This window comes from Ornithorhynchus anatinus, chromosome X1, assembly GCF_004115215.2.
Source record: "Ornithorhynchus anatinus isolate Pmale09 chromosome X1, mOrnAna1.pri.v4, whole genome shotgun sequence".
Classification (NCBI taxonomy): Eukaryota; Metazoa; Chordata; class Mammalia; order Monotremata; family Ornithorhynchidae; genus Ornithorhynchus; species Ornithorhynchus anatinus.
Window position 1 is genome coordinate 114,190,701 of NC_041749.1, and position 27,452 is coordinate 114,218,152.

The window sequence follows — 27,452 nt, forward strand, 5'->3', positions numbered from 1 at the left end:
GGAAGAATTCTGGAGGAATGGGCTTTCCCTTCCCTTCCTCTGTAATAATTAATAATGGCATTTGTTAAGCGCATACTGTGTGTCAAGCACTATTCTAAGGCCTAGGGTAGATGCAAGGTAATCAGGTTGTCCCACGTGGGGCTCACAGTCTCAATCCCCATTTTACAGATGAGGTAACTGAGGGACAGAGAAGTCAAGTGACTTGCCCTGAGTCACTCAGCTGATCAGTGGCGGAGCTGGGAGCTGGGAGCTGGGATTACAGCCCATGACCTCTGACTCCCAAGCCCGTGCTCCTTCCACTAAACCGCGTCGGTCCCTCCTTTCAGACCCAATCCAGGAGCTCCTGCAGCAGGGGGTGGCGGGTATTCTTTGTGACGGAGCTTAGGAGAAGATAGATTTGGCTGCTGCTCGCTGCCAGGGAGGAGCAGAGCAATGTGGGGGGCAACAGCGGGGAAGGGAAGGGCCCTGGGATCAGAGCACCTCCAACCCTGTGGGAGAGGAGGGGAGTACAGCAGGGCATGAGAGGGATGCCCACTCTCGCTCCCATCTCCTATGGCAGCTCTCCCAGTGGTTTCCCTGGGTGGCTCTCGAACTGGTCCAGGGGCTACAATGACGGGTCCAGCCAGGTCCCACGCACCAAGGCCTTTATTGTTTTCTCTCTCTCTCTCCTGCTCCCGGCCGGTTCCCTGTATCGGGGTTAGGGTATCTGGCCCCCTGCCCCTCAGAGCCCCTTCCCTGCAGCTGGCCAACGAGCCGAGAGGCCCGTTGGCTCCATTCAGGGCGGGGCGGGGGGGGTGGCCGCTCTGGGATGCCGACCGACATGGCCATTGATCGGCTGGGCCTCCCAGCATAGCCAGAGGACCCTGCACCCTCCAGTCGTCCCAGCTTGTGTGCGTCCTGCAGCCCTTGGCGGCGGCAGAGGCAGCGTGGTGTGGAGGGGGCTAGTGGTGTGGTACATATGGGTGTTTACACGGAGGGCGTGGTTGGGAGAGTGGATAGCGGTGGGTGTGAGTGTGTGTGTGTGTGTGTGTGTGTGGAGGGGAGCAGGTGAGGTGGGCCTTTTATTTCACTGGGCTGGAGCCGGTTCTGCCACTGGGGCCCCCGGCTAGTTCTGCTGCTGGCGAAAAGATGTGTAGTCCTCAGGGATGGTGTCTAAAGAGAGAGGAGTTGGTAAGGGCTAGGAACTGGGCCTGCCCCCCGCCCTGCCCCCCAGCCCGCCTGCCCCCCACCCGGCCTAGGGTCTCAGAAGCGGGAAGGGAGCTGGGGCTCCAGGTTCTGGGACTACCTCAAAAATGGCCCAAGGGGGCTGCCTGTCCAGGCCCCACGGGTACCCGGGCTGACCACTGAGCTCCACCCGGCCCCGCTCCTCACCATTGCAGCGGTAGCGTAGATTGGCCCAGATGATATTCTCCTGGGAGAAGCAGAAGACACCCAACCGGCCCCCTCGCATGGTTGTGTCCAGTACCACGTTGCTGTCGGCCACCAGCTCAGGCCCTTCGTACAAGCGGACTCTGGTAGCGGGCGGGGAGCGGGGAGAGGGGGCGCCGGGATCAGTCTTCTGCCCCTCTGCCCAGGGCTGCCCACCATTTCCACCCTCAGCAGAGAGGGGAGGGAAGAGAAGCAAGGAGTTGGCTCCCCACCATCCTGCCCCGATCCTGATCCTGGTTCTCTGACCCTGGTGCATTCTGGGCCAAAGCTGTGGTCTAGGGCCCAGGCAGCCCCGGGCCTGGGGAGCAAGTGAGGAAGAAAGGAGGAGACGGAGATTCGCCTACCGGCGGGTGGGTCCCGGAAGCCCAAGGGAGGGGCTCCTACCTGATGTAGCCAACCTGGGGCCTGTGCTGCAGGAACCAGCGGTATGACGTCTTGTCCTTCCAGCCCACGTTGCGTGGGTCCTTCCACAGCAGCTTCACCTGCTTGGCCGTGTCCCCCGTGTGCCACAGGGCGTTGCGCAGCTGTTCCCCGGGGCCTGTCTGGGACTTGACCGCCTGCCGCCGTTCCCCACCACCAGAAAGGCCCCCGTTAGCTCTGGGGAGGCGGGATGCCCCCACGGAGCCTGCGGGGGTGGGGGGTTCGCTCCTCAGAGGGGAGGACCCCAGCCCAACAAGAGCAGCGGGGTGGATCATTTCCACTAATAGCACCGGGAATAGGAATGGAGGGGAGGGCCGGTCCCAGGGGCGCCGAGCTTACCATTCCCCTGATTTATCTGGCAGGGCGAGCCTGGATGGAAAATGGCGGGGGCTGGGGGGAGGAACAGGAGGAACACGGAGGGTCCCTACCTTGAGCTGGATGCCGGGCTCCGCCACAGCCCGGAAGGGGTTGGCCTGCCAGTAGGTCTGCTCCATCTGCTTCCACATGACCACGTAGAAACTGGAGCTGTCCTGGTAGCCGAAGATGAAGCCGGCGTAGTCGTCGTCCGTGACCGTGTTCACGTGGAAGGTGCCCTCGAAGTCCACACCGTTGAACGCCGTATAGCCTCGGGGAACGGGGATGAGAGCCGGCCTCAAAACATTGCCAGTGGCTGCCGCTGCCCCTGCCCCATTTCCTCCACCCCCCCCGTTACTCCGCCACAGGCTGGGGCCGCCGGGTCCCCATCCATTCTGCTGCCCGCCTCTGGTGCCCCGGTCCCCACCTCACCTACAGCCAGGCCGGGGTCGCTGTTCATCGTCTGGACGATTTCCATTCCCTGGGGAGAGCGGAGAGGGGGAGAAAGAGTCAGATCCGGAAGTAGCGTGGGGGTGGGGGGGGAATGGAATGCATCCCTCCCCTCTGCCTTGCCCCCTCACCCCTACCCCGCTAACCTGGCGAGCCCAGGCTACAGTCCCACAGAAGGGTCGAGGGTTCAGGGTCGCATGCCAGGGAGCCCAGGTGGGCCCCAGCCAACCCTCATCCCTACCTGGTTGAGGACGACCCAGTTGGGATCGATCTGGGCGTCACCCTCGGGGTCCAGTACCACGGTCTGGAAGGCCCGGAAGTCAGTCAGGGTCACCTCGGCGTTCTCCGGACACACGTCGATCTTGTCCACCACCATGTCCGCGTCAAAATCACCCTGGCAGGCATCCCCGACCCCATCGCCTAGGGAGGAAGGGAAGGCAAGCCGGGGGGGAGGGGGGCATCACTGAGGCGCTTGGGGGTGAAGATGCTTCCTTCTGAGGGGAGACTGGAGAGAGGAGTCAGGACTCTTTGGGCTGCAAAGGCTCAGGCTGAGAGAGAACGTGATTGAAAGTCATCAAACCGGGAAGGTTGCGGACCGGCTGGGCGGGGAACTGCCCTTCTCCAGATTCCCCCCCAGCCCCAGGCAGGGGGGCCATCCACTGAAGCTTAAAGGTGGGAGGACCAATACAAACAAAAGACAACACTTCGCACGGCAGGTGGTAAACTTATGGAATTTGTTCTGGCGGGCTGAAAATATCAGTGACTTCGAGGGAGGTTGGGAGCAGCGAGGCTAAGTGGAAAGAGCCCGGGCTTGGGAGTCAGAGGTCATGAGTTCTAACCCTGCCTCCGCCACTTGTCAGCTGTGTGACTCTGGGCAAGTCACTTCACTTCTCTGTGCCTCAGTTACCTCATCTGTAAAATGGGGATTAAGACTCTGAGCCCCATGTGGGACGACCTGATTACCTTGTGGCTACTCCAGCATTTAGAACAGTGCTTGGCACATAGTGAGCGCTTGACAAAAACCATGATTATTATTATTATTATTGTTAAATTCATAGCGGGGTGTGAGAGAAAAAATTATGGGGTGTTGGATGATCCGCCCCTAACCACGAGGATGTTCAGGAATGCAACCAGCCCAAGCTTCCTCCACGGTTCCTCCTGTTGCCATGGAGACAGGGCTGGGGGCTGGATGGACCACGGGTCTGACTTGGGTTGGCCTTGCTCAAGGTCTGATTTTCGCTGGGGAGCCTGAAGGGCCCCCCTACCCTGTCCTCCTCTTCCTTGCCCCTAAGTGGGACCTGGGGAGCCCCTGCCGCCCCGGACCCATCCCCGCCGATCTGCCCCGCTCACCGTCCGTGTCTTCCTGGCCCGGGTTGGGGACCAGGCGGCAGTTATCTGGGCCAGGCGCTGCACTGTCCGGGACTCCGTCCCCATCATCATCATCATCACAGGCATCCCCCTGCCCATCCTGGTCCGTATCCTGCTGTGAGCTGTTCGGCACTGTGGGGCAATTATCTCGCGAGTCCTGGTGTCCGTCCCCATCCCTGGCGGAGAGAAAGCGCAGTCAGGGAGCCTGGGGGGTTGGGGGGCTGGCCCCCGCAGACTCAGACAAGATCAAGGGTCCATCCGAGTAGGAAGCAAAGGGCTGAGCCCCCTCCGGCCTTCCTGGAGACCCAGATGTCTGCCCCCTTTCTTGCCCCAGGGACTCGGCCCCATCTCTCTGAGGCAGGGGCACCAGGGAGGGATGCCGGAGCCCACGGCGGGCTTTGCCGAGCTCTATGTCGGGTGCCCCGCCTCCAGGCCAGCTGGCCCCAGCTCCGGGCTGGGAGCCATGTGCCCCATGGCAAGGCCATGGGGACCCTGTGGGCCACGTGTGCCCAGACAGTGGTGCCTAGGTGCCTACTGGGTCCTTACTGGTCTTGGTCACTGTCACACGCGTCTCCCACCAGGTCATGGTCCACGTCACTCTGAAGAGACAAAGCCCCCCGAGTGGGGGCCCGGTCAGGGCCCTGGAGACCCCCTGAGCTCTCCCCCAATCCCCACTGACTAGGCGGCCCCTCCCGCTCCCCCAGGACCGGCCCCTTCAGGCAGCCCAAGTCAATCTCCCTTGAGCTGTTCGGCCTGAGAGGGGCTCACCTGGTTGGGGTTGTTAACAGAAGGGCAGTTGTCACAGGCATCTCCCACGTTGTCCCGGTCCTTGTCCTTCTGGTCGAGGTTGGAGGCTAATGGGCAGTTGTCTTCAACGTTCTTAATCCCTGGATGGGGGGGGGGACGAATCAGAAAGGAGGGTGGTCACCCCGGGAGCCCGGAGAGAGGTGGGGCAAGTGGAAGGGGATCGTGGGGTTGATCTTGGCAGGGGTGAGGATGGAGGGAAGGGGGAGAAAGGGTGGGGAAGGGAACGGTGCTGAGAAAGGAGAGCGGAGGGGGAAGGGGAGAGAGATCATTTCCTGGGAAGGGGGTCAAGAGGGAACACAGAAAATCCTAGGTGTGCTGCCCTGCCCAGCCCCGCCCACCCCTTTGCTCCCAGGACTCACCATCCCCGTCAATATCGTCGTCACAGATGTCCCCTTTGCCATCGTGATCTCTGTCCCTCTGATCATCATTCTTCACCCCTCGGCAGTTGTCACAGGCATCTCCCCACTTGTCCCCATCCCCGTTGCGTTGATCGACGTTCCGCACCAGTACGCAGTTATCCTGGTGGCGGGGGAGGGGGCGGGGAATCATCCAGAGCTCTCGACGGCATTGTGGACATCGCCGACCCACAGGGGCCAGAGAGTTGTGCTGCCCTGCCCTCTTCCTTCAAAGTCTAGCCTTCCCTTACCCTGGCCCCCTCTCTTCCCCCTCCCCTTCCCTTCCTCTATAGAGGTGTTAGGTGGGGAAAGGGCTTCTCCAGCTCTTGCAACCCTTAGCCCCTCTTCTCCCCACCACACACACGCACACACACGCACACGGCCCCCTCCCCACACCCTTACCTCCTCATTGAGGATCCCGTCTCCATCGGCATCAGGGTCACAAGCATCCCCAATGCCATCCCGGTCCACGTCCTCCTGCCCCGAGTTGGGCACTGTCATACAGTTATCCTGGGTGTGGAGAAAGGCCATGAGTTGTCTGGGACAGAGAAGCCAGGAAGCAGGGAGACCTTCGCTGGGGATCAGAGGCCGACCCTCCAGCCATGGACCCTGGCTACGTATTGAGGAAAGTGGCACGTCAAGCTTCCAACTCCTCCCATGGCAACATCCGGAGAGCCAGCACCTGGGTGAGTGGGTGCTGGGGGAGCTAAACTCCTGGGTTCTTTTCCCACTCTGTCACTACCATATTTCTAGGATATAGGGAGAAATTACCAGAGAACGTCAATGTGGACAGACTCTTCAGGTTTGGGGGGTTATTTTATGTTTTTATGTTTTTTTTTATCATCCTTAGCATTTCTTTGGAAATATGACTTCCCCAGTGGACATAAACAACCAAATCACCGAGATCCCAGCCCAATGGCGCGCACCGCCTCGTTCAGGTGTTCTGCTTAGCTCGGGGTAACCGACTCCAGCACCAAGCTAAGCTTAACCATCTCCAAACTTTGGTTCTGGGGTGTGGGCTCCATATTGGAGCAAAAAGAACGGTGCGCTGCCTCCCCTCATGGAGGGTTTTCCCAAGGCACTGGCTTAGAGTGTCAGATTGGGTCTCTACCACTGTCAGAACGTGGGAAGCTTGAGGTGGTTTCCACCAAGGATGGCTGGAACGGGAAGGAGTCCAAGGACCAGTCCCTCCTAGCAGTGATGGCCTCGTGTTCCGTTTATCGTTCTTCACGATCCTTTGTTTTAGGGACTTTGGGATCTTTAATACTGAATTTAACCTGTTACTCTTTCCCTTTGCATCTGCCTCTCACCCAGCTTCCAGAATGTGAGCCCCCTGTGGGCTAGAGACCTGTGCGAATCTATTTCTTCGAACTTTTTTCCGCACTTACTAGAGAGCCCTGCACGTCATAAGCACTTAGGAAGTGTCAAAGCACGCAGGCAAGCAACGATGTCCCTCGGCATACTTTTTTCCGTTGCAATTTGCGTCCTACCAAATAACGAGCATGTTGCAACAGAATAATCGTTGCAGTTGATTCCCGGCAAGACTGCAGTGGCCCAAAAGGGCACTGGCCCCCAGAGCGACATGGTCGCATACTCGGGCCAAAGAACTCTTCTTTCATTATTGAAATAAGCATAGTAGAAGAGAAAGGATGAGTGGAACTCAGTATTAAAAAATGAGCTAAAGAAAAAAGCAAGAGAAAGCTGTATTAACTAATCAACAAAGGCGTGGCAGCAGATTAGGTGCCTGTTGGCAGCACGATGCTAAATCTGCCCTCGCATATGAGAGGAGCACAGGAAACAACAGACTCTACAGAGTGGGGAGAAAGGAAATTCTATACAAATTGTCAACCCTTCCAGTTATCCTATTCCAGGGCTGAATCCAACACAGCTGGGGCCCAGGCTTGGCCCCCTTTTGCAAGGCCCTTCGCATAACCCGCGATGCTGATGACATCACACATAATGTGACATGATGTCATCATTCCACAGTAGCAAGCCTCTCCAGCCAGAGCGGTGATAGAGCCAAAGAGAGCTGCGGGTGGCCTCGATTTTCCGGGCATACCCGGCTGGGCAGCCAGGGCTCACCAGCCTTTTGTCTGGCAGAGTCAGCAAAGGGGAGCAGGAGTCAGGAGGACCCCACCCCCACCCCAAAACCACGGCCATGATGGGGAGAGGGAGAGGCTTAGGCACTGGTGAGAGCGCAGTCCTCACCGTGACCAAATGATGTTTCCAGGTGTGCCTCTCCTCCTCTGCCCCCCTTCCTCAGGCTTTGCCTGTGGTTTGCTCCCCACTAAACAGAAGAGGCTGCTGGGCAGGGAAGGGGAACAGCAGGAGAGTCTCTCCCCAATCCCAGCCAGCACAGCACGACAGCTCTCCTGGAGTGTGTTTGTGTGTCTGTCCTGCTGACCCTAGAGCGAGTGCCCAAACAACTAACTGCACTCATTCTAGGGGCAGCGGGATGCACACGCACACGCACACACACACACCCAGGACATAGGCCTTGGGACACACAGATACCACCCACACACACATGCACACACACGCATAAGAACCGATACACACCCTCCCTTCTCCCCCCACAGATACACACACACACACACACACACACACACACGAGTCAACACTGGCCCAGACTCTGCATTTTGGGTCTGGCCAGAGGGCCTGGATCAAGGAGGGGGTGGGAGAAACTTGATTTCCTTGCAGCCAGGGACAGGCGGAAGCGGTTTAGGGAGGGATCAGGGCAGCAGCTGCTGTCTCCAAGCAAGAAAGCAGGGCTTCTCAACCCACTCACATCCCACCGCCAAGGCGGTTATGAGCCGGGAGGCAATTCGGAGCCCCCAGTCTGCAGCCCTCTCACCCACTAATGAACGATACAATAGCCAAAGTAGATAGTGTAGTGGGAGAGTTCTGACTTCCCCTTACATCCCACTTGATCTCCAAGCACCCTCTTAACGATATCAAATGCTCTTTTTCTCTCTCTGTTCAGGGTCTGCTTAATAAACCTCTCTCAACCTAGAAAATCGGGAGGTGGCAGGAGGGAGGAGGAGGCAGAAGCAACAGCCAAGGGATGAGGGCTTTTAAAGCAACAACCCACAATCCTAGACCAGCCCCACGTGGTAACGCCAGACCCAGGGCGGCGAAGGTGCGGGAGTAAACGAGGGGCAGCCGGAACAGCTCATAGCTTCTCAGCGGTCTCCACCGTCGGCATCATTCCTCCCTCCGCAGCCCTCTCCTTTACGGAATGAAGAAATGAAAAACGGCCAGCCACCCACAAGCACCGTCGGAGGGGTAGCTGGGCAGCAGGTACTGCGGACGGACACCAGCTCCACCCGGCCCCTTCTGGAGTCAGAGGTCATGAGTTCGACTCCCGGCTCTGCCACTTGTCAGCTGTGTGACTGTGGGCAGGTCACTTAACTTCTCTGTGCCTCAGTTCCCTCATCTGTAAAATGGGGATTAAAAGTGTGTGAGCCCCACGTGGGACAACCTGATTACCCTGTATCTCCCCCAGTGCTTAGAACAGTGCTCGGCACCTAGTAAGCGCTTAACAAATACCAACATTATTATTATTATGTTGCTACGTGCACGGTGGCCATTTTGGGAGGGTCTATTTTGGGTGCCATCTTCATGATGTCCCAGGCAGTTGCCACGTTGGTCGGGTCAAGAGGAGGCTTAAGAGCATCCCGAGGGGGGCATCTGGGGCCTCCCTAAACCCACGGCCCCGGGCCTGCTGCTCCGAGAGTTCCTGTGTTCATCTGGCCCCGTCCTCTTCCAAAATATTTGCCGATTCTTCTCTTTAGAAAAGGACGATGGAGACATTCAGCCCACAAACATACTAAACGGACCTGTCAACCTGGCAGAATTAACGTCAACGGACCTAAGCCCGTTAGGGCAGTGAATGTGTTGAGAAAAGTTTGAAATTTTTTATAGATACATCTGGAGAGGTTTGAGAGTCTTACCCTTCATTCTCAAAAAGAACTGTGGGACAAGATGAGGTGGAATTGGATAAAACCCGAAAACTCTATCCCCTCTATATAATCACGGGGGTGAGGCAGGGTCCCCCCGATCCCCACCCGTCCTCCTTCCTACCCCCGCGTGCTCCGGTCCTCCGGCCCTGGACCGGGATAACTGGAAGGGTTGACAGTCTGTACAGAGCTTCCTTTCTCCCCACTCCGTAGAGTCTGGTGTTTCCTGCGCTCTTCTCGGAGGCAAGGGCAGGCCCAACCCTCCTCCGAGGGCCCCCCTCTCCCCTCTCCGCCCCTCTCACCTTACGGCACTTCCTGTCGGGGCATCGCAGTTTCTCGTCCGGGAAGCCGTCCAGGTCCGTGTCCCGGCCGCACACGAGCCCGTTGCCGGCCCAGCCCACGTTGCACTGCGAGGGGGGAGTGTGCGAGGGAAGGGTCACGGGGATCAGGTTGGATGGACGGCGTCGCCCTAAAGCCTCCCAAGGCGCCCTCGAAGGACCCGGCCCCCCCACCCCCCGCCCGGCCCCTTCCCCTCCAAACGGGCCCACGCTCCTACACCTCTGTATCCCCTTCCACACGCGTGGCCACGCGTGTCGAACCTCCTCCCGCCCCAACGCCCCGTTGCTTGGCCACGTGTCAGCTGTGTGACTGTGGGCAAATCACTTCACTTCTCTGGGCCTCGGTTCCCTCATCTGTAAAACGGGGATGAAGACTGTGAGCCTCACGTGGGACAAGCTGATGACCCTGTATCTCCCCCAGCGCTTAGAACAGTGCTCTGCCCATAGTAAGCGCTCAACAGGTACAAATACCAACACGTGGACGCACTGCCTCGGGAGAACGGGGGCGCCCCGTGGAGCTTGCGCGAGCTGCCTCCGCACCACGGGCCCTCGCCCCCACGCTCCCTTACCACGCACGAGGTGGAGCCGTCTCTCTCCAGGATGCACTCGGCTTTCTCGTGGCAGGGGCTGGGCTCCCCGTTGGGGCAGGTTCGTTGCACCCGCCGCCGGCAGCCCGAAGCCTGGTCCCCGACGAAGCCCGGCTTGCAGGCCCCGCACTGGAAGGAGCCCTGCCGGGCCCCGGGGACGGAGAAGCGGTCAGGAGGCTCCGGCGGCCCGGCGGCCCGGCGGCCCGGCTCCCTCCCGCGCGCCCTCGGGCGGCAGTTTCCCCGATGGACCACAGGGGGCGCTGCAGAGCAGCCCGCCTGGACTCGGGCTCGGGCTCGGGCTCGGCTCGAGCTCGGGCTCGGGCTCGGGCTCCCTTGCCGCCGCCTCCAGCGGCCCGCCCGGCCCCGAGTTGTCCGGCCCCGCTTACCCGCGTGTTGACGCATAAGGAGTTGGGGACGCAGTTGTGTTCTCCTGTCTCACACTCGTTAATGTCGGTGCAGACCTGCGTGGAAAAATAGGGCGGCGGGGGGGGGTGGGGGGAGGTTAAAACGCCCTCACACGCGCCCCCAATCTCTTTCTCCTGCCCACCCCGCACGCTCCGCTCCTCCGCCGCCCACCTCCTCACCGTCCCCCGTTCTCGCCTATCCCGCCGTCGACCCCCGGGCAACGTCCTCCCGCGGTCCTGGAACGCCCTCCCTCTTCACCTCCGCCAAACTAATTCTCTTCCCCTCTTCAAAACCCTACTTAAAGCTCACCTCCTCCAAGAGGCCTTCCCAGACTGAGCTCCCCTATTCCCTCTGCTCCCTCTACCCCCCCCCCCACCTTCACCTCTCCGCAGCTAAACCCTCTTCTCCCCCCCTTTCCCTCTCCTCCTCCCCCTCTCCCGTCCCCTCCCCTCAGCACTGTACTCGTCCGCTCAACTGTATATATCTTCATCACCCTATTTATTTTGTAAATGAGATGTACATCACCCTGATTCTATTTATTTGCTATCGTTTTAATGCGATGTTCTTCCCCTCGATTCTATTTATTGCCATCGTTCTTGTCTGTCCTTCTCCCCCGATTAGACTGTGAGCCCGTCAAAGGCTTACCGATTTGTCCATTCCAAGCGCTTAGTACCCTGCTCTGCACATAGTAAGCGCTCAATAAATACTATCGAATGAATGAATGAATGAACAGCCCCCCCTCCCCCGGGGCACCTGCCCGACGCACGGCCTCGGTAGCCCCCCCGCCGGCCCTTCCACCCCCTCGCCCCCGATCCCTCACCTGCTTGTTGGCCTTGGCGAAGGCCAGCCCGACGCCCTCGTGGGTGGGACCGCCGAAGCCGGGGGGACAGGCTTCGCAGCGAAAGCCCGGGCTGGTGTTGACGCAACGGACCCGGGGGAAGCAGGGATGCGCGTTACACTAAGGGGAGAAATGGAGAAGCCCCCCCGAGCTTTAATAATAATAATAATGTTGGTATTTGTTAAGCGCTTACTATGTGCAGAGCACTGTTCTAAGCGCTGGGGTAGACACGGGAATCGGGTTGTCCCACGTGGGGCTCACAGTCTTCATCCCCATTTTACAGATGAGGTAACTGAGGCACAGAGAAGTGAAGTGACTTGCCCACAGTCACACAGCTGACAAGGGGCAGAGTCGGGATTCGAACCCCTGACCTCTGACTCCCAAGCCCGCACTCTTTCCGCTGAGCCACGCTGCTTCTCTACATAAATTGTGGTATTTGTTAAGCGCTTACTATGTGCAGAGCACTGTTCTAAGCGCCGGGGGATACAAGGTGATCAGGTTGGCCCACGTGGGGCTCACCCTTTTAATCCCCATCTGACAGATGAGGGAACTGAAGCACAGAGAAGTGAAATGACTTGCCCAAGGTCACACAGCTGAGCTTTAGATCAGGCCGAGGCGGGGAGGGGGGAGGGCGGGGGGGGGGGAGGGCGGGGGGGGGGGGGGAGGGCGGTGACCCTTCGCTTCCTCGGCCCACAGGATTGTCCACCCTACCCGCTTCGCCCTCCGCCCGCACCTCGTTCACGTCGACGCAGTGGGAGCCGTTGCCGCTGTAGCCCGGCGGACAGGCCCCGCAGCGGACGCCGCTGGCGGTCTCCGTGCAGGTCACGCCCGGGAAGCAGGGGTTGGGGTCGCAGCGCTGCAGCGGTCTCACGCTGATCCAGGGGTTTTGGGCGGCCGGCTGCATTCCTGCTCCGAAAAAACAGTGGTCGATCGATCGATCGAGTGTCCCGGGGGTCCCGCTGGGACCTCCTCGCTGCCCAGCGCCCCCCGGGGTCGATTCGACCGCCCGCATCCCGATGCCCCTCTGGGTCCCCGTGCGCTCGTTACCCAACCCGGGCCTATTGCCACCCTTGGGTCGCCGTCCTCCCCCACGGGCCCCCGGGGTCCCGTCCTAACCGCAGGCGTCACACTCCATCACCGTGTTTTTCAGGAAAGTGATCTCTTTGACCTAGGAAAAGAAACGGGGGCGGGGAGGGAGAGAGGGGGGAAAGCTCGGCTCGATTCAGGGGGCCTGGAAGGGACGGGGATGATCACGATTTACTGATCTAAGACCCCAAGCCCGTAAGAAGGAGTAATAATAATAATAATGTTGGTATTTGTTAAGCGCTTACTATGTGCCGAGCACTGTTCTAAGCGCTGGGGTAGATCCAGGGTCATCAGATTGTCCCACGTGAGGCTCACAGTTAATCCCCATTTTACAGATGAGGTAACTGAGGCACAGAGAAGTTAAGTGACTTGCCCACGGTCACACAGCTGAGCGCTCCCCGGTTTGGCCAGCCGCTTCCCGGCCCTTCCTCCTCCCCGCGGTCCCTATCCCGGGGTCCGACAGTCGGCCGACTCCTCACCTGCTGCTTCAGCAACTCCCGCACCTCCTGTAGCACCAGGTTCGTTTCCTTCATCTCCTTAAGCATCTGGGGAGCTACTTCTCCACCTGCGGAGGAGCAGGACAAAAAGTGGTGAGACAGGCCAGTCCCTGGTCGGGGGGCAGCGGCCGTCGGGGTTTCCCGGAGTCCAGGGTCACTTGCCCACCCGGTTCCCCACTCCCCGGCCGTCTTCCAGCCAGCGCCCAGATTTCCGAACTTTCGGGACCACTGCTCCCCAGGTGGAGCCTCGAAGCTTTAGATCCCACGTCAGGGAGGGCCTGGGCCAGAGCGGGGAAGAAGTCCCTGGTTCCTGGGGGAAGGTGAGGGTTTTTGCAACCCCGGTGCCGGGAATTGGGGTGGGGGGGGGGCGGTAGGGAACGGGGAGGGATGCCAGCTACCCGAGTATGCTGAGGCTCGAGAGGAGGGGGAGCCCCGAGTAGCTCGGAGCTGGGACACTTTCAGCTGGGAAGCCCCTTTCTCCATAGTGGGGAGGGGGTACGGTAGCGGCTTCCTCCCGGGGCTCAAGGCGCGCAGATCGGCCCCTTTGGGGGGACAGAGGAGCCCTCGGGCCCGCCGGCACTGCCACTCCCTCCCTCCCGGCCCAAGCGGAAAAACCGAGGCGCGCAACTGAGGCCCGGGGTTCCACGGCCGGGCGGGGGCCTAGCTATGTGCAGAGCACTGTTCTAAGCGCTGGGGTAGATACAGGGTCATCAGGTTGTCCCACGTGAGGCTCACAGTTAATCCCCATTTTACAGATGAGGTAACTGAGGCACAGAGAAGTTAAGTGACTCGCCCACAGTCACACAGCTGACAAGGGGCAGAGCCGGGAGTCGAACCCATGAACTCAGATTCCGAAGCCCGGGCTCTTTCCACTGAGCCACGCTGATGGGTCCCGGAGAGCCGAAGTCTTGGTCCCCAGAGGTCATCGTTCTGCCCCATGGCGGAAGGAAGGAAGGGAAGGAAGGGAGGTAAGGAGGAAAGGAGGGGGGAAGGAAGGAAGGAAGGAAGGAAGGAAGGAAGGAAGGAAGGAAGGAAGGAAGGAAGGAAGGAAGGAAGGAAGGAAGGAAGGAAGGAAGGAAGGAAGGAAGGAAGGAAGGAAGGAAGGAAGGAAGGAAGGAAGATCTCTCCATCCCGACACGCGGGTCCCTTCATCCAGGGGCGGAGTAATAATAATTATGGTATTTGTTAAGCGCTTACTATGTGCAGAGCACTGTTCTAAGCGCTGGGGTAATAATAATAATGTTGGTATTTGTTAAGCGCTTACTATGTGCCGAGCACTGTTCTAAGCGCTGGGGGAGATACAGGGTCATCAGGTTGTCCCACATGAGGCTCACAGTCTTAATCCCCATTTTACAGATGAGGTAACTGAAGCACAGAGAAGTGAAGTGACTTGCCCAAAGTCACACAGCTGACAAGCGGTAGAGCCTGAATTTGAACTCATGACCTCTGATTCCCAAGCCCGGGCTCTTTCCACTGAGCCACGCTGCTTCAGATACCGGGTAATCAGATTGTCCCACGTGGGGCTCACATGTTTTTTTAATCCCCATTTTTACAGATGAGGTAACTGAGGCACAGAGAAGTGAAATGACTTGCCCGAGGTCACACAGCAGACAAGTGGCAGAGCTAGGATTAGAACCCACGACCTCCGGCTCCCAAGCCGGGGCTCTTTCCGCTAAGCCCCGCTGGCCCCGCGCGGTGCGGCTGGCCCCTGCTCTCGGGACTCATTCCCGGATCGTCGGGGCTCCCGTCCGAGTGACTCCCACCTTAACCCCCCTAGCCCCACCCTCCTTTCCCGCAGCCCCGCAAGCTCTCTCTCCGCTAGGCCGGATCCGGACAGGTGGGGGGTACGGGCTGCGGGGCAGAGCAGCGACGTGAACCAAACGAGCGGAGGTTGGCTTGGTTAGAGAAGCAGCGGGAAAGAGCCCGGGCTTGGGAGTCAGAGGTCATGGGTTCGAATCCCGCCTCCGCCGCTCTGTCAGCTGACTGTGGGCAAGTCACTTCACTTCTCTGGGCCCCAGTTCCCTCATCTGCAAAATGGGGACTAAGACTGGGAGCCTCACGTGGGACACCCCGATTCCCCCCAGCGCTCCCGCCAGCGCTTGAGAAGCAGCGTGGCTCAGTGGAAAGAGCCCGGGCTTTGGAGTCAGAGGTCATGAGTTCGAATCCCAGCTCTGCCACTTGTCAGCTGTGTGACCGTGGGCAAGTCACTTCACTTCTCTGGTGCCTCAGTGACCTCATCTGTAAAATGGGGATGAAGACTGTGAGCCCCACGTGGGACAACCTGATTCCCCTGTGTCTACCCCAGCGCTTAGAACAGTGCTCTGCACCTAGTAAGCGCTTAACAAATACCAACATTATTTACAGTGCTCTGCACATAGTAAGCGTTTAACAGATACCGACCTTACTATTAGTAGAAGTGGGCCCGGGGAAAGGTCGCGCCTGGGCGCCTCTTACCTATCGCCTGGCCGGAGACCAGGTGCCAGGCGAGGCTGAAGAGGAGCGCGCAGGCGGGGACCGGAGGCATGGTGACCTCCCAGGAGGGCGGGTGGCTGACACGGGGCCGGCTGGGCTGCAGCTGCCGCTCCGGGCGACGATACCGTTAGACGGCGGCGGCGGCGGCGCTGTCTCTGCTCCCCATCGGGGGCTGCGGTTTGCTATTTATGAAGGCGCGTCCCTGCCTTCCCCTCGGCGCCCGGGGCCCGGGCGCGGAACGTCACAGCTGGCTTGCCCAGCCCGCAGATCCAGCAAAGTAGCAAAAAGTAAACAGTCGGGAAATGGAGTCATCTGCGCCGGCTCCCGGCTCCCGGCTGCCCGCCCCGCCTGCCAGGCGCGGGGAGAGAGGCGGGGGCGGGGGGGGGGACGCCGGGCCCCGCGCGGGGCTGGTCGGCCCGGGGTCCCTCGGGTGGGACGGGAAGTTAAGGCGGAGGTCGAGCCCGAGTCCTCCACGGGAGCCAGGATCTCCCCCCAACTCCGTCCACAAAAAGCGACTCGCTCGTGGGACCCCGTCACCCCGCATCAGTGCCTTCTTCCCCCCCGTCCCCACGGAGACACTGTAAGATAATAATAATAATGCTGGTATTTGTTAAGCGCTTCCTATGTGCCGAGCACTGTTCTAAGCGCTGGGGTTGATACGGGGGAATCAGGCTGTCCCTCGTGAGGCTCACAGTCATCCCCATTTTACAGATGAGGTCACTGAGGCACAGAAAAGTGAAGTGACTTGCCCACAGTCACACAGCTGCCGAGTGGCAGAGCGGGATTCGAACCCATGACCTCTGACCCAAGCCCAGGCTCTTTCCACTGAGCCACACCGGACACTGGAAGGAAATGGTGTGTGTGTGTGGGGGGGGGTCATCCCGCTCTCTCCCGTCGTGACACCTTTGGTTCACACCATCCCCATCATCCTTCCCTGCCCAGCCAGACACAGACAAGGCCTCAGGGGAAAACCGGAAGCGGCCCCCAGCCCGTTTCAGAGCCCGCTGTCACTGTTGGGGATGAGGATGAGAGGAACGTCACAGAGTTGGGGTCCCTCCCTGGGGGAACGGACCCCCTGGAAACCTGAACTGCCAAGCAAATAACAAGGGCCTGGGCCACTGTGGGGAGGGAGCACCTCCAAGCCAGTTTCCAGAGGGGAGGAATTAAAAGCTCCACGTTTTCTCCCCAAGGTGGCTCTCCAAAATGTGCCCTTCCCACCCTTCTTTCCTACACCATCCAGAACTGGGAAGCAGGAAGAGGAAGAACTGGAGTTGCAAGCCATCTCCATCCTGGACCATCATCATCAATGGTATTTATTGAGTGCCTGCTGTCTGCAGACAACTGTCCTAAGCACTTAGGAAAGAACGATCCAACAGAGTTGGTAGATGCAATCCCTGCCCTCAAGGAGCTTACACTCTAGTGGGGGAGACAGACATTCGAAGAAATTACAGCTAGGAGGATATGATGCAGGATAAAGATCCGTACATATGTGGTACTGGGGGGCTGGTGAATGTAAGTGCTTAGGGGCCTCAAAAGTCCTGAAATGGCAGTTGGGAGATGTCAAGTGGGGAGATGAATAATAATAATAATGATGATGACATTTGTTAAGTGCTTACTATGTGCCAAGCACTGTTCTGAGCTTTGGGGGAGTACAAGGTAATCAGGTTGTGCCCCGTGGGGCTCACAGTCATAATCCCCATTTTATAGATGAAGTAACTGAGGCACAGAGAAGTGACTTGCCCACTCAGCAGACAAGTGGCAGAGGCGGGATTAGAACCCACATCCTGGGACTCCCAAGCCCAAGCTCTTGCCACTGGGCCACGCTACTTCCAAATCCACTGGGGAAGATCTGGGGTAAGAATGGGATTTCAGAAGGGCTCTGCACTGTGCTTGTCCCAACCCCCGTGTCTCTTCGCCACCCGCTACCTCCTCTCCTGGTGTGGGAGTAGGGAGCTTCTCCTAGACTTGGTACCTGCCTGTCTCTCTCTCTGCCTCTGCTCCATCCTGTGTTTGACCACTAAGGACTGAGCCCGTATTTCTTTCCCTCTGAGGCACTACTCACCTGCCTGCGATCTGGAGCCCCTTTAATCCTACTCTTTCTCCCTCACTTCTTGCCCAGCTCAGAAGTTCTGGGGCCAATTCCCAGAGATTCTTTTTTTTGAATTCTGCCTGCCTTTTTGGGGTCTCTGTGGGAAGGGAGAGGGGGCAGCTAGCTCTGCTATATAAGAATAATGTTGGTATTTATTAAGCGCTTACTATGTGCAGAGCACTGTTCTAAGCGCTGGGGTATACAAGGTAATTAGGTTGTCCCACAGGAGGCTCACAGGCTTAATCCCCATTTTACAGATGAGGTAAGTGAGGCACAGAGAAGTGAAGTGACTTGCCCACAGTCACATAGCTGACAAGTGGCAGAGCCAGGATTTGAACCCATGACCTCTGACTCCCAATCCCGTGCTCTTTCCACTGAGCCACGCTGCTTCTCCCAAGCTCCGCACACCAGTAGGCCCTCTGCATTTGCTGTTCCAATGTCATTTTTCCTGGAGACTTGAGAGGGTTACCTCTCTTTGGTCCAGGAACCTGGGGCTTCGGGGTTCTCCACTCCCACCTCCCCATCCTGCCCATCCTGGACCTTTGAAAGACATCAAATTTCTCACCCTTGCTCCGTGATGCTTCTGTCACATTTCTCTTCAACAAGCAGGGTCCAGGTGTGGGATTGGTCACGCTCTCTCTCTCTCTCTCTCTCACACACACACACACACACACACACACATACACATTTGGGTTCACATGCACATAAGCAGTCATCCTTGTATACACACATACACAGACATCTTTGGTTAGAAATACACAGGAGCACACATTCTTGCATACGCACACGTCGGTTCACACACGTACATTTTTCCTGGCTAGGTCTCCTTTTTTCCTCCCCGCCTCTTCGAATCCTCCAGGGGGCCTCTCTTAAATGGCAGCAGCTCCCATACCTAGTCACAGTCCCCTGTGTTTCCCTTCATGTTTCCTCCCTAGTCAGTGTGTGAATTGGACCAGCCTTATATCCCCTTTCCAGAACTTCACTCTGTTGCCTTCCATCCAGGCCCTGGGTTTCTGTTTCCAGCTCGTCCATCATGACCATGTTTCCAATTTCTGACCCAAATATCCTGCCCACAGAATGACTTGACAGTCAAAGCTGGGAAGCCCCTTCCTGAGGAGAAATATTCTTCCAGCCATGCATCCCAAGGGGCCGCCAGGCTTGGAAGCTCTCCCCTTCTTAGACCGTAAACTCATCTACCAACTCTATTATTTTTGTACTCTCCCAAGAGCTTAGTACAGTGCTCTGCACACAGTAAGAGCTCAATAAATACCATCGATTGGCTGAATGGAAACAGGGATGGTCTGTTTCTGGGCTCAGCTCACAAGAAAACAGGTGAAAAGGGAAGAGATGCCTCATTTGTATTGGGAGAGCTGGGTACCACCTCCAGACAGGCGACACGTCTCCCCGCAGGACCGTCAAAGATGGCAGTGACCTGCTGAGCTACAGCAGAGCTTGCCTGGGAACCAGCTGTAAGTTCCTTGACGGCAGGAGTGTCTACTATAGTGTCTACTAAGCCTATTGTATCCTCCCAAGTTCTGAATCCAGTGTACAGCACACAGTAAGCACTCAATAAATATCACTGACTGATCGATCGATCGATTAAACGGTTATAGCCTCGCTGTTTCCCTCCCAGCAATTCTGTGGCACGTCTGGTTCCGGGCAGCCCCCTTGAGGGACTGGAGGCTCTTTCGGGTATGTCTGTGGGCTCCTAAGTCTTCTTACCTCTAGCTTCTTTTCTCCAGTCGATCCATCCATCAATCAATCGTATTTACTAAGCACTTACTCTGTGCAGAACACTGTCCTAAGAACTTGGGAGAGCATTCTATCACCTCCTCTCCAGTACTCCCGTTACCTCATATCTAAGCAGCGTTGCCTGATAGAGCACAGGCCTGGGAGTTAGAAGGACCTGAGGTCTAGTCCCGGCTCCCCCATTGGTCTGTGTGACCTCGGGCAAGTCACTTTGCAGCGCTTAGAACAGTGCTCTGCACACAGTAAGCGCTTAACAAATACCAACATTATTATTATTATTATTATTGTTATCTCAGGGCCTCAGTTACCTCAGCTGTAAAATGGGGATTAAGGCTGTGAGCCCCTTGTGGGATATGGACTGGGTCCAAACTGACTAGCATATATCTACCCCGGCGCTTATGTGCCTGGCACTTAATGAATACCATAAAAGAAGTGCGTGAGTCGGAAAGTCAGGAGAGCTAAATTCTAATCCCAGCTTTGACACTGCCTGCTCTGTGGCCTAGGGCGGGTCACTTTACCTTCCTGAACCTCAGTTTCCATGTAAAATTGGAGACTGATCCCTACCTCACAGGAATGGCATGAGGGTAAAATGTGATAATTGATGTAAAAGCACTTTGTGAACAATCAAAACGCCACATACAGTCAGAATATTATTATTGCCTTTTACCCACTCACTCCCTCTCTACTCTCTCCTCTTTTGCTCCCAATAGCATCCCTGCGGCAGGCATCTCTGTAGAAAGAGAGGGGCAGAGGGGGAGGCCCACTGTAGTCTCTCCCCTGGGTCAGTGACCCAGAGAAGTGAGTACGGAGGGTCCCTTGACAGGTGAGGTCACATCCCTGTCCCTGTTTTCCTTGGACCCCCCCAAAGGTGGCCACAACACTGATCCCCTTTGCAACCTCCACCTGAAGCAGCAGGCAGCTCCCGCCCAGAAGCCTCCAAACTGTGCCCCCGTCTCAGCTCCTGGGTGGCCAGGGAGAGTTGCCCAGGCCCGCTGTTACAGTGGACTTTGTGGTCCTACTCTGGGAAGGTGGGGAGAAAGGTGGGCAAGAGAGCAGGTGCCAGAGGTCCGTACGCCTTTACACGGACCGGTTCAGTGTTGGGTGACTGGGTGGGACAGTCCCTGCTAAAAAGTGAACACAGGGAACTGAACTGGAAATCGAGAGATCTGGGTGGTAGTTCTACCTCTGCCACAGACTTTCTGGGTGGCCTTGAGCAGATCACTTACCCTCTCTGGTCCTCAGTCTTCTCATCTGTAAAATGAGATTATTGATGTGAAGCGAAGCAGTATGGCCTAGTGGAAACAATACGGGGCCATCCTGTGTCTGCTGGGTGACCTTGAGCAAGCCACTTAACTTCTCTAGACCTCAGTTTCCTCAACTGCAAAATGGGGACTCCCTCCCTTAGACTGCGAGCCCCACGAGGGACAGGAACTGTGTCTGACCTGATTACCCTGCATCTACCATGGTGCTCAGTAACAGTGCTCGGCACATAGTAAGCTCTTAACAGATTAATTAATGTTGGTATTTGTTAAGCGCTTACTATGTGCCGAGCACTGTTCTAAGCGCTGGGGTAGACACAGGGGAATCAGATAGTCCCACGTGGGGCTCACAGTCTTAATCCCCATTTTACAGATGAGGTAACTGAGGCACAGAGAAGTTAAGTGACTTGCCCACAGTCACACAGCTGACAAGTGGCAGAGCTGGGATTCGAACTCATGACCTCTGACTCCAAAGCCCGTGCTCTTTCCACTGAGCCATGCTGCTTCAACAGATATCAGATATCAGATAACAGATATCACAATTACTATCATTATTATTATTACGTGGAAGAGAAAAAAGCACTCTACACTCTACAGAGGATTATTAATATCATCCAAGGCCGGGGATTTTGCCGACTGGCGCGGGAGTGGGGGGTGGTGGGAATTTGTAGAACAAGAAAGAAGGGACATGCAGAACAACTCAGCCAACTGAAAAAGGGGGAGTCTTGAGTTTGACTTGGAAGGGAGAAGGCAGTCAAAGTCCTGCCCCGCCAGAGCAGACCGTCCCGCGGTGGAGCAGAGCAGTGGGCTGGGCAGAGCCAGAAGCCAGAGCCCTTCAAGGTGGGGAAGAGGAGGAGGAGGGGAGGGACCAGGGCAGCAGAGTGATGGCCAGGAAGCCCTGCTTTCCTGCTCTTAAACGGTTTCAGTTCAGAGGGGGGGCTTCTCCTGCCTGGTCCCTTGGGGTTTCCCGGGGTCGGGGGTCGGGAGGCGGTGGGACGGGTTCCAAGGGAGAAAAATCTCCCAAGTTCCGTGGCAACCCTGAGAGGTGAGTGAGCACGGAGGGTCCCCTGCCAGGTGAGGTCACATCCCTGTCCCTGTTTTCCTTGGACTCGACCTTCACCTGCTGCTCCTCTGCTCAGGGAGCTCAAATTCTCTGCAAAACCGCTGTTCCACCGCAGCTAAAATACCACCAGACAGGGTGGTGTGCTTGCACGTAGACGTGTGCATGCACATACGCACACGCACGTGTGCACTGTCGGGCAAGGGAGGGGCACCATCGGGTGGTCTCGAAGCCTCCCTGCCAGAGAAGGGACAAGTTCCCAGTGAGGGTGTGGGGACCGCGTGGGTTGCCAGTGCGCCATCCCATCTCTGTCACCCATCTGCTGGGTGACCTTGGGCAAGTCACTTCACTTCTCTGGGCCTCAGTCCTCTCATCTGTAAAATGGGGGTTGAAACTGTGAGCCCCACGTGGGACAGGGACTGTCCCCACCTCGATTTGCTTGTATCCACCCCAGTGCTTAGTACAGTGCCTGTCACATAGTAAGTGCTTAACAAATACCATCATTATCATCATCATCAACTCCTTGCTTGTGGTTCCTGTTGCCCTCTTAGGTGTCTGACCCAAACTGAGGCTTCGGGAACAAAGACAGTGTAGGAGCTATGGGGTGGGAGGGAGGAGCAAGGGGCAGGGCCCGGCTCAGCTCAGTGGGTTCGGTGGCTTCCCATGGTGGGGAGCAGTCTCTACAGGTCTCGGGGCGTGGACCTGGGGTGTGGTCTGTGGCACCTGGGCAAGCCCAATGCCGATGCTGCCCCTGGCCAATGCAAGGTGCTTCCTGCCCAGGCATGGCCAGTGGTGGCCCAGAGATCCCTCTTGGGGAAATGCCACTGGTGAGTTGTGCCCCACGAGGGGTGGGCGGGACTCAGAAGGTGCCAGGAAAGGGGATGTATGTTTACAGAAATGATGCTCTCCAAAGGGGGTGAGAGACACCCCCCCCCAAAAAAAAACCATACCCAGCACTGGGCTGCCTAGGGGGCTGCCTCCTGAGCATGCCATGCTTGGAAGTGTGGGGGGATGCTGTGGGAGATGCTCTTATTCAGTGAGGGAGAGACAGCATATACCCTTCTAGCCAACCCTAGCCAGAAGGCCTCGTCCCTGGGCGAGTCCAATGGAGGCCAGGCTAGGTCCCCATGAATAAAGATCCAGAGACGGAGCTCCCGTTCAGACCCACTTTGCAGATGAAACTGGGTAGAGGGGCAACACCTGGGCTCCCAGGGAAATGTGTGATCCATTCCCCGCAGAACTCCCCCCAACCACCTTGCCTCTATCCCCCAGGACCCAGACCCTCACCTTCTCCGGATGGTGCCCCATACCAACTCTGACAGTTCATGGGCACCCGTCCCTTTTGGAGGGATCTGAGGGACTGGAGACAGGACTGAGACATGCTTTGGCAGTGGAGAACGGGCTGGTTCGTGGCTTGACTGTTTCCTTTCAGGAGTTCGTTTTGATGAGGTTTGCAGACGGGGTCCGAGAAGGCCTTCCAGGGCTCCTTCTCTCTCTCCCTCTCTCTCTCTCTCTCTCTCTCTCTCTCCCCCTCTCTCCCCCACCACCAGCACCACCACTGCGGCCAGTTCTGCGCGATCCTGAGTCTGTGGTGCAATCCGCCCTTTGGGGAGCTGTAAAACGACCCGACAGGAAACATCTGACATTTTTTCCTTCGCTATTCATGCCTGTTGGTGTTGAGGAGGCAGCTGACTCTGGGCAACCTAGGGCCACAGTGGCTCCTGCTAAAGCGGGACCTGGAGGCTACCTGAGCAGGAGGGAGGAGGAGGAGGAGGAGGAGGAGAAGAAGAAGAAGAAGGAGAAGAAGAAGGAAGAGGAATAAAAAGCAGTTGGCTGGAAGGTCAGGAGGGACCCAGCCCTGAACCATTCAGGTCCCCGGGCAGCCTGCCTCCGAGGCCCAAGCTCAGCCCTCACTTCCAGGAAGGCCCTGGAACCCCATTTGGCTGAGGCATCTCATTGGGATGCTGATCTCCCACCCGCCTCCCCCCCCACCCGCCTCCCCGGGAGCGGAGCCGCAACCAGACTCCCTCTCCCCTCCTGGTTTGGCTTTCCCCAAGCAGCCAAGGCCACTCCCCAAACCACGGTGGACTTGGCAAGAGTTTAAAACAGTAACAGCAGCTTTGAGCCAGCTGGAGATGGGGGAGAGACCGGGGGGAGCAGGGATTATTTTGAGTTTTATAGATGGCTGGGAAATGTTGACCAAATGGCCCAGTTCCGATGTCCCAGGCAAAGGGGTAGGCCCATGCTGCAGCTAACATGAGCCCCAGCTGCCTGAGCTGATCTTCTCGGGGGGCAATGTGAAGGCCAAACCTTGGGATTTCCATCTAGATTGCTCTTTGTTGCTCTGCTTGGTCCTCAGGGCCAGGGGAGTCCGGGGGGGGGGGGTGAGGGTGGGGAGGGGAGGGGGTACCCCTCCAGGAGGCCTTCCGGTGGCATCAGATGATGGGGTCTCCTTTCAGTTAAAACACTTCTCTTCTACTTTCAGTGTCCTCAGGTCAGGTCAAGGCTCTGCCGAGCATGTGGGGAGAACTCCAAGCCAAAGTTCACCCTCTCCTGCCCTTCCAAGGGCAGTGCAGTCGTCCTTTGGGGCACATGCTATCTCTAATAATGATAACACTGATAATAATGATGATCGTTGTTGTCTTATGCCGTCGCGTCGTGTCCGACCCAAAGCGACCATGGGCGCATCTCTCCCAGAACGCCCCACTTCCCTCTGCAATCGTTCTGGTAGTGGATCCATAGTGTTTTCTTGGTAAAAATATGGAAGCGGTTTACCATCGCCTCCTTCCGCGCAATAAACCTGAGTCTCCGCCCTCGACTCTCTCCCGTGCCGCTGCTGCCCAGCACAGGGGAGTTTTGACTTGTAGCCGATTGCCTTCCACTCTATAGCCACTGCCCAAGCTAGGAATGGAATGGATATGCCTCTGCTTGACTCTCCCTCCCAAAGTTGAGGCTGGTAGAGTACTGGAAACTCTCCAGGTGCGATGCTGAGAGGAATAATGATAATGATAGTAATAAATTTGTTAAGTGCTTTCAGTGCCCCAAGCATGGCACCTAGCTCTGGGATGGATACAAGATAATCCGGTCTGACACAGTGTCTGTTCCACGTGGGGCTCACAGTCTAAGAGAGAGGGAGAACAGGTATTGCATCCCCATTTTACAGGTAAGGAAACTGAGGCACCCAGTGGCACCAAAGGAGACGGGGGGAGGCAGAGGGGAAAGGTGCTGTCCTGATGAACAATGTGAGCTCCCCTGAAGGGGGACAGGCCTGAGGAAGTTGTTTCTTTTGTCCAGTGGTTATAACAATCCTGGATCTACCCCCTCCCTCTTTTAAATTTCATCTAAAAACTGCCTCCTCTCCTCCTTCTCTTCCTCTTTCTCTTCCTCTTCCTCCTCTTTCTTCTCCTCCCCTTCCTCCTTCTCTTCCTCTTCCCTTTCCTCCTCCTTCTCTTCCTCCTCCTCCAAATTCTTCCCTGATTAGCTTCAAACCACTCTCTAATCCTCCAGCAAAGTGTATGACCCACTTTTCTACTTGGGAGTCAGAGGACCTGGGTTCTAATTCCGGATCTCCCACTTGTCGGTGATCTGACAAGTCACTTAACTTCTCTGTGCCTCAGTTCCCTGATCTGCAAAATAGGGATTCAATACCTGGTCCCTCTCCTTCTTAGGCTGTTAGCCCCATGTGGGACCTGGTTTTCTTGTATCTACCCCAGAGCTTAGTACAGTGCTTAGAACATAGTAAGTGCTCAACTATTATTATTAATATTATTATTATTTTCTCCTTCTACTTATTCTTTCCATTTCTGAATCTAACTGCTGATTGTCTGGGTAACTTGTCTCTTCTATTAGACAGTTAACTCCCTGAGGGCAAGGGCTGGGTTTGTTTTCTAACATGGAGCCCGAGTGCCCAGAACAGCGCTATACCCCCGTGACTCTTAATAACCTCGTTGACTGGTTTGTTGACTCTTCTCAAGAACCAAACTTCCTCCCAGCACCCTGAAAATGGGGATAATAATACCCGACTCTTCTTACCTCCCAGGGATATTGTACAGATAATAACACCTTGAGCCTGTACAGCCCTTTGATTTTCCCAAAGTGCTTTCACCTCAATCATCTCATTGTAGCTGCACAATATCCCTGTGAGATAGGAGAGACTGGTGCTATCATATCCCCATTTCAAAGAGGAGGGAACTGAGACCCCGAGAGGTTAAGTCAATTGCTCAAGGTCGTGTAGCAGATGAGTTGCCAAGCTGGGACTAGAATCCAACTCTTCTGATTCCCAGACCGATGGCTCTTTCCACTGCCTCCCTGGCAACTGGGATATATCCACTGATGTGAAAGCACCTTGGAAAAATCAAAGCCCTACCCAATTCAAGGCAAAAGCAAAAAGGTCTTGTCCCCCACTCAGCACACAAACCAAAAGTGGTGGTCCAGGAGTTGCCAGTGGAAGGAGCAGCAGCTCAAGCTAGGTCAGGCAGATCTGGAATCTCCCAGTCACCACCTCTCCACCCATGTGTGGGATTCTTTTTCCTTCTACTAACTACCAAAATCCACCTTCTCCAGGAAGCCTTCCCAGATTAACCCCACCTGACTGTAGTCACTCAAACCATCCGAGTCACCCCTTGGAACTTCCCTCTGGAGAAGAACTCTTCGGTGTATATATCTAGGTCAGGGCTTCTGATGAAGCATAAATGTTCCATGTAATTATTATGACATTTATTAAGCACTTACTCTAGGCTAAGCACTAGGGCAGAACCTAGATGATAAGATCGGACACACTCCCCACCCCAAACAGAGCTCACCATCTCTCTCATCCCATTTTCCAGGTGAGGACACTGAGACCCAGCGAGGTTCAATAACTTGCCCAAGGTCACACACAGCGGGCCCCGGGGCAGAGCCATGCCTGGAACCACGGGTCTGCCGACTCTCAGAGAGGGACAGGGCTCTTTCTACAGGGTCTTTCCCATGTATCTGTCTTCCCCATCTGACTGGTAGAGCCTAAAGGGGATGGACCCTGTCTTAATCATCATCCTCCTCAGTGGTATCAATTGAGCCCTTACCATTCTGTGCTGCGGAGCACAGTACTAAGTGCTTGGGAGAGGACAATACAACAGAGTTGGTAGACACACTCATTCCCTGCCCACATCAAATTTATGCTCTTGATCTTCCTCTCCTCCCCCCTCCACAGGTGGGTGCTGCATATGGCTTTTTTCTCTCTCCTACCCTGTCCCCTTGAAGTAGGGGAACACAGTAGGAGCCCGGAGCTGGGAGCAAGAACAGGGAAATGACCAGAAAGCACCTGCTGATGCAGCCAATTGGCTCTTTCAGATGGGCGGGTACATTCGTTTCTGGCTCCTGTTCCCCTTTCCCCTACCTCCCTTCCTTCCAGCCCCCTGCAAGGAGCCCTGGAGACAGAACACCCTGTTTCAGGCAGCTGCTGTTTGTGGCTGCGCCGGTGGGCTTCCCGGCAAGCGGCGGGCCTGCCGTCCCAGATCCCGGGGGCGGGGATCCAGTCAGTTGGCCACTGGAACCAGCGCTTTCCAGCCATTGCCTAATGAGTCCTCTGCCTTCTCCTTATTTTTTCCAAGGAGCAGAACCAAGGGCTCCCAGACTCCTGGTCTGAACGATGACGCTCTCTAGCCGTTAATTTAATCCTATGATTCTCTTTGGGCTGGGACCCTCGCGTCTCAGAGTTGGGTTTGCGCCGTGGCCACGGGGGCCTGTCCAGAGCCAGGACACGGGAGCAGATTCCTGCCACAGGAAGGAGCGAGCGCGGCTGGCGGCTGAGAGAGGTTCACAAGCCTCCCCTTGTGCTGCCGGTCGGCTGGACTGGGCTGACTGGGGAGAGGGCGATCTCCTGCTTATCTTTCCATTTCTTCATTGGGGCTAAG

The 27,452-nt window shown here is 56.9% G+C and overlaps 1 protein-coding gene and 1 non-coding gene across 2 annotated transcripts; both read right to left on the minus strand.

Moving 5' to 3' along the window:
* Nucleotides 1–627: 627 nt before the first annotated feature.
* Nucleotides 628–15,693, minus strand: LOC100092744 (cartilage oligomeric matrix protein). The gene is made up of 19 exons (XM_029052272.2): nucleotides 15,387–15,693; nucleotides 12,915–13,000; nucleotides 12,466–12,517; nucleotides 12,083–12,255; nucleotides 11,332–11,469; nucleotides 10,493–10,567; nucleotides 10,089–10,247; nucleotides 9,484–9,588; nucleotides 5,625–5,732; nucleotides 5,187–5,346; nucleotides 4,789–4,907; nucleotides 4,567–4,619; nucleotides 4,003–4,196; nucleotides 2,894–3,072; nucleotides 2,635–2,683; nucleotides 2,277–2,473; nucleotides 1,813–1,985; nucleotides 1,372–1,511; nucleotides 628–1,152 (listed from the first exon to the last, which is right to left on the minus strand). Exons 1-19 carry the CDS (start codon nucleotides 15,454–15,456, stop codon nucleotides 1,106–1,108), a joined length of 2,277 nt encoding a protein of 758 aa, XP_028908105.1. The 5' UTR covers nucleotides 15,457–15,693; the 3' UTR covers nucleotides 628–1,105.
* Nucleotides 15,694–24,420: 8,727 nt separating this feature from the next.
* On the minus strand, nucleotides 24,421–24,558 carry LOC114807063. The gene has a single exon (XR_003755116.1). It is a non-coding gene; the product is annotated as a small nucleolar RNA SNORA7 (small nucleolar RNA).
* Nucleotides 24,559–27,452: the final 2,894 nt, after the last annotated feature.

Coding starts and splice junctions, on each gene's coding strand:
- LOC100092744 (XM_029052272.2), bottom strand. CDS start 15,456: ATGCCTCCGGTCCCCGCCTGCGCGCTCCTCTTCAGCCTCGCCTGGCAC. Junction 9,589..10,088: donor ACGGCTCCACCTCGTGCGTG/GTAAGGGAGCGT, acceptor CCCCCCTCGCAG/TGCAACGTGGGCTGGGCCGG. Junction 2,474..2,634: donor CGACCCCGGCCTGGCTGTAG/GTGAGGTGGGGA, acceptor CCGTTCCCCGAG/GCTATACGGCGTTCAACGGT.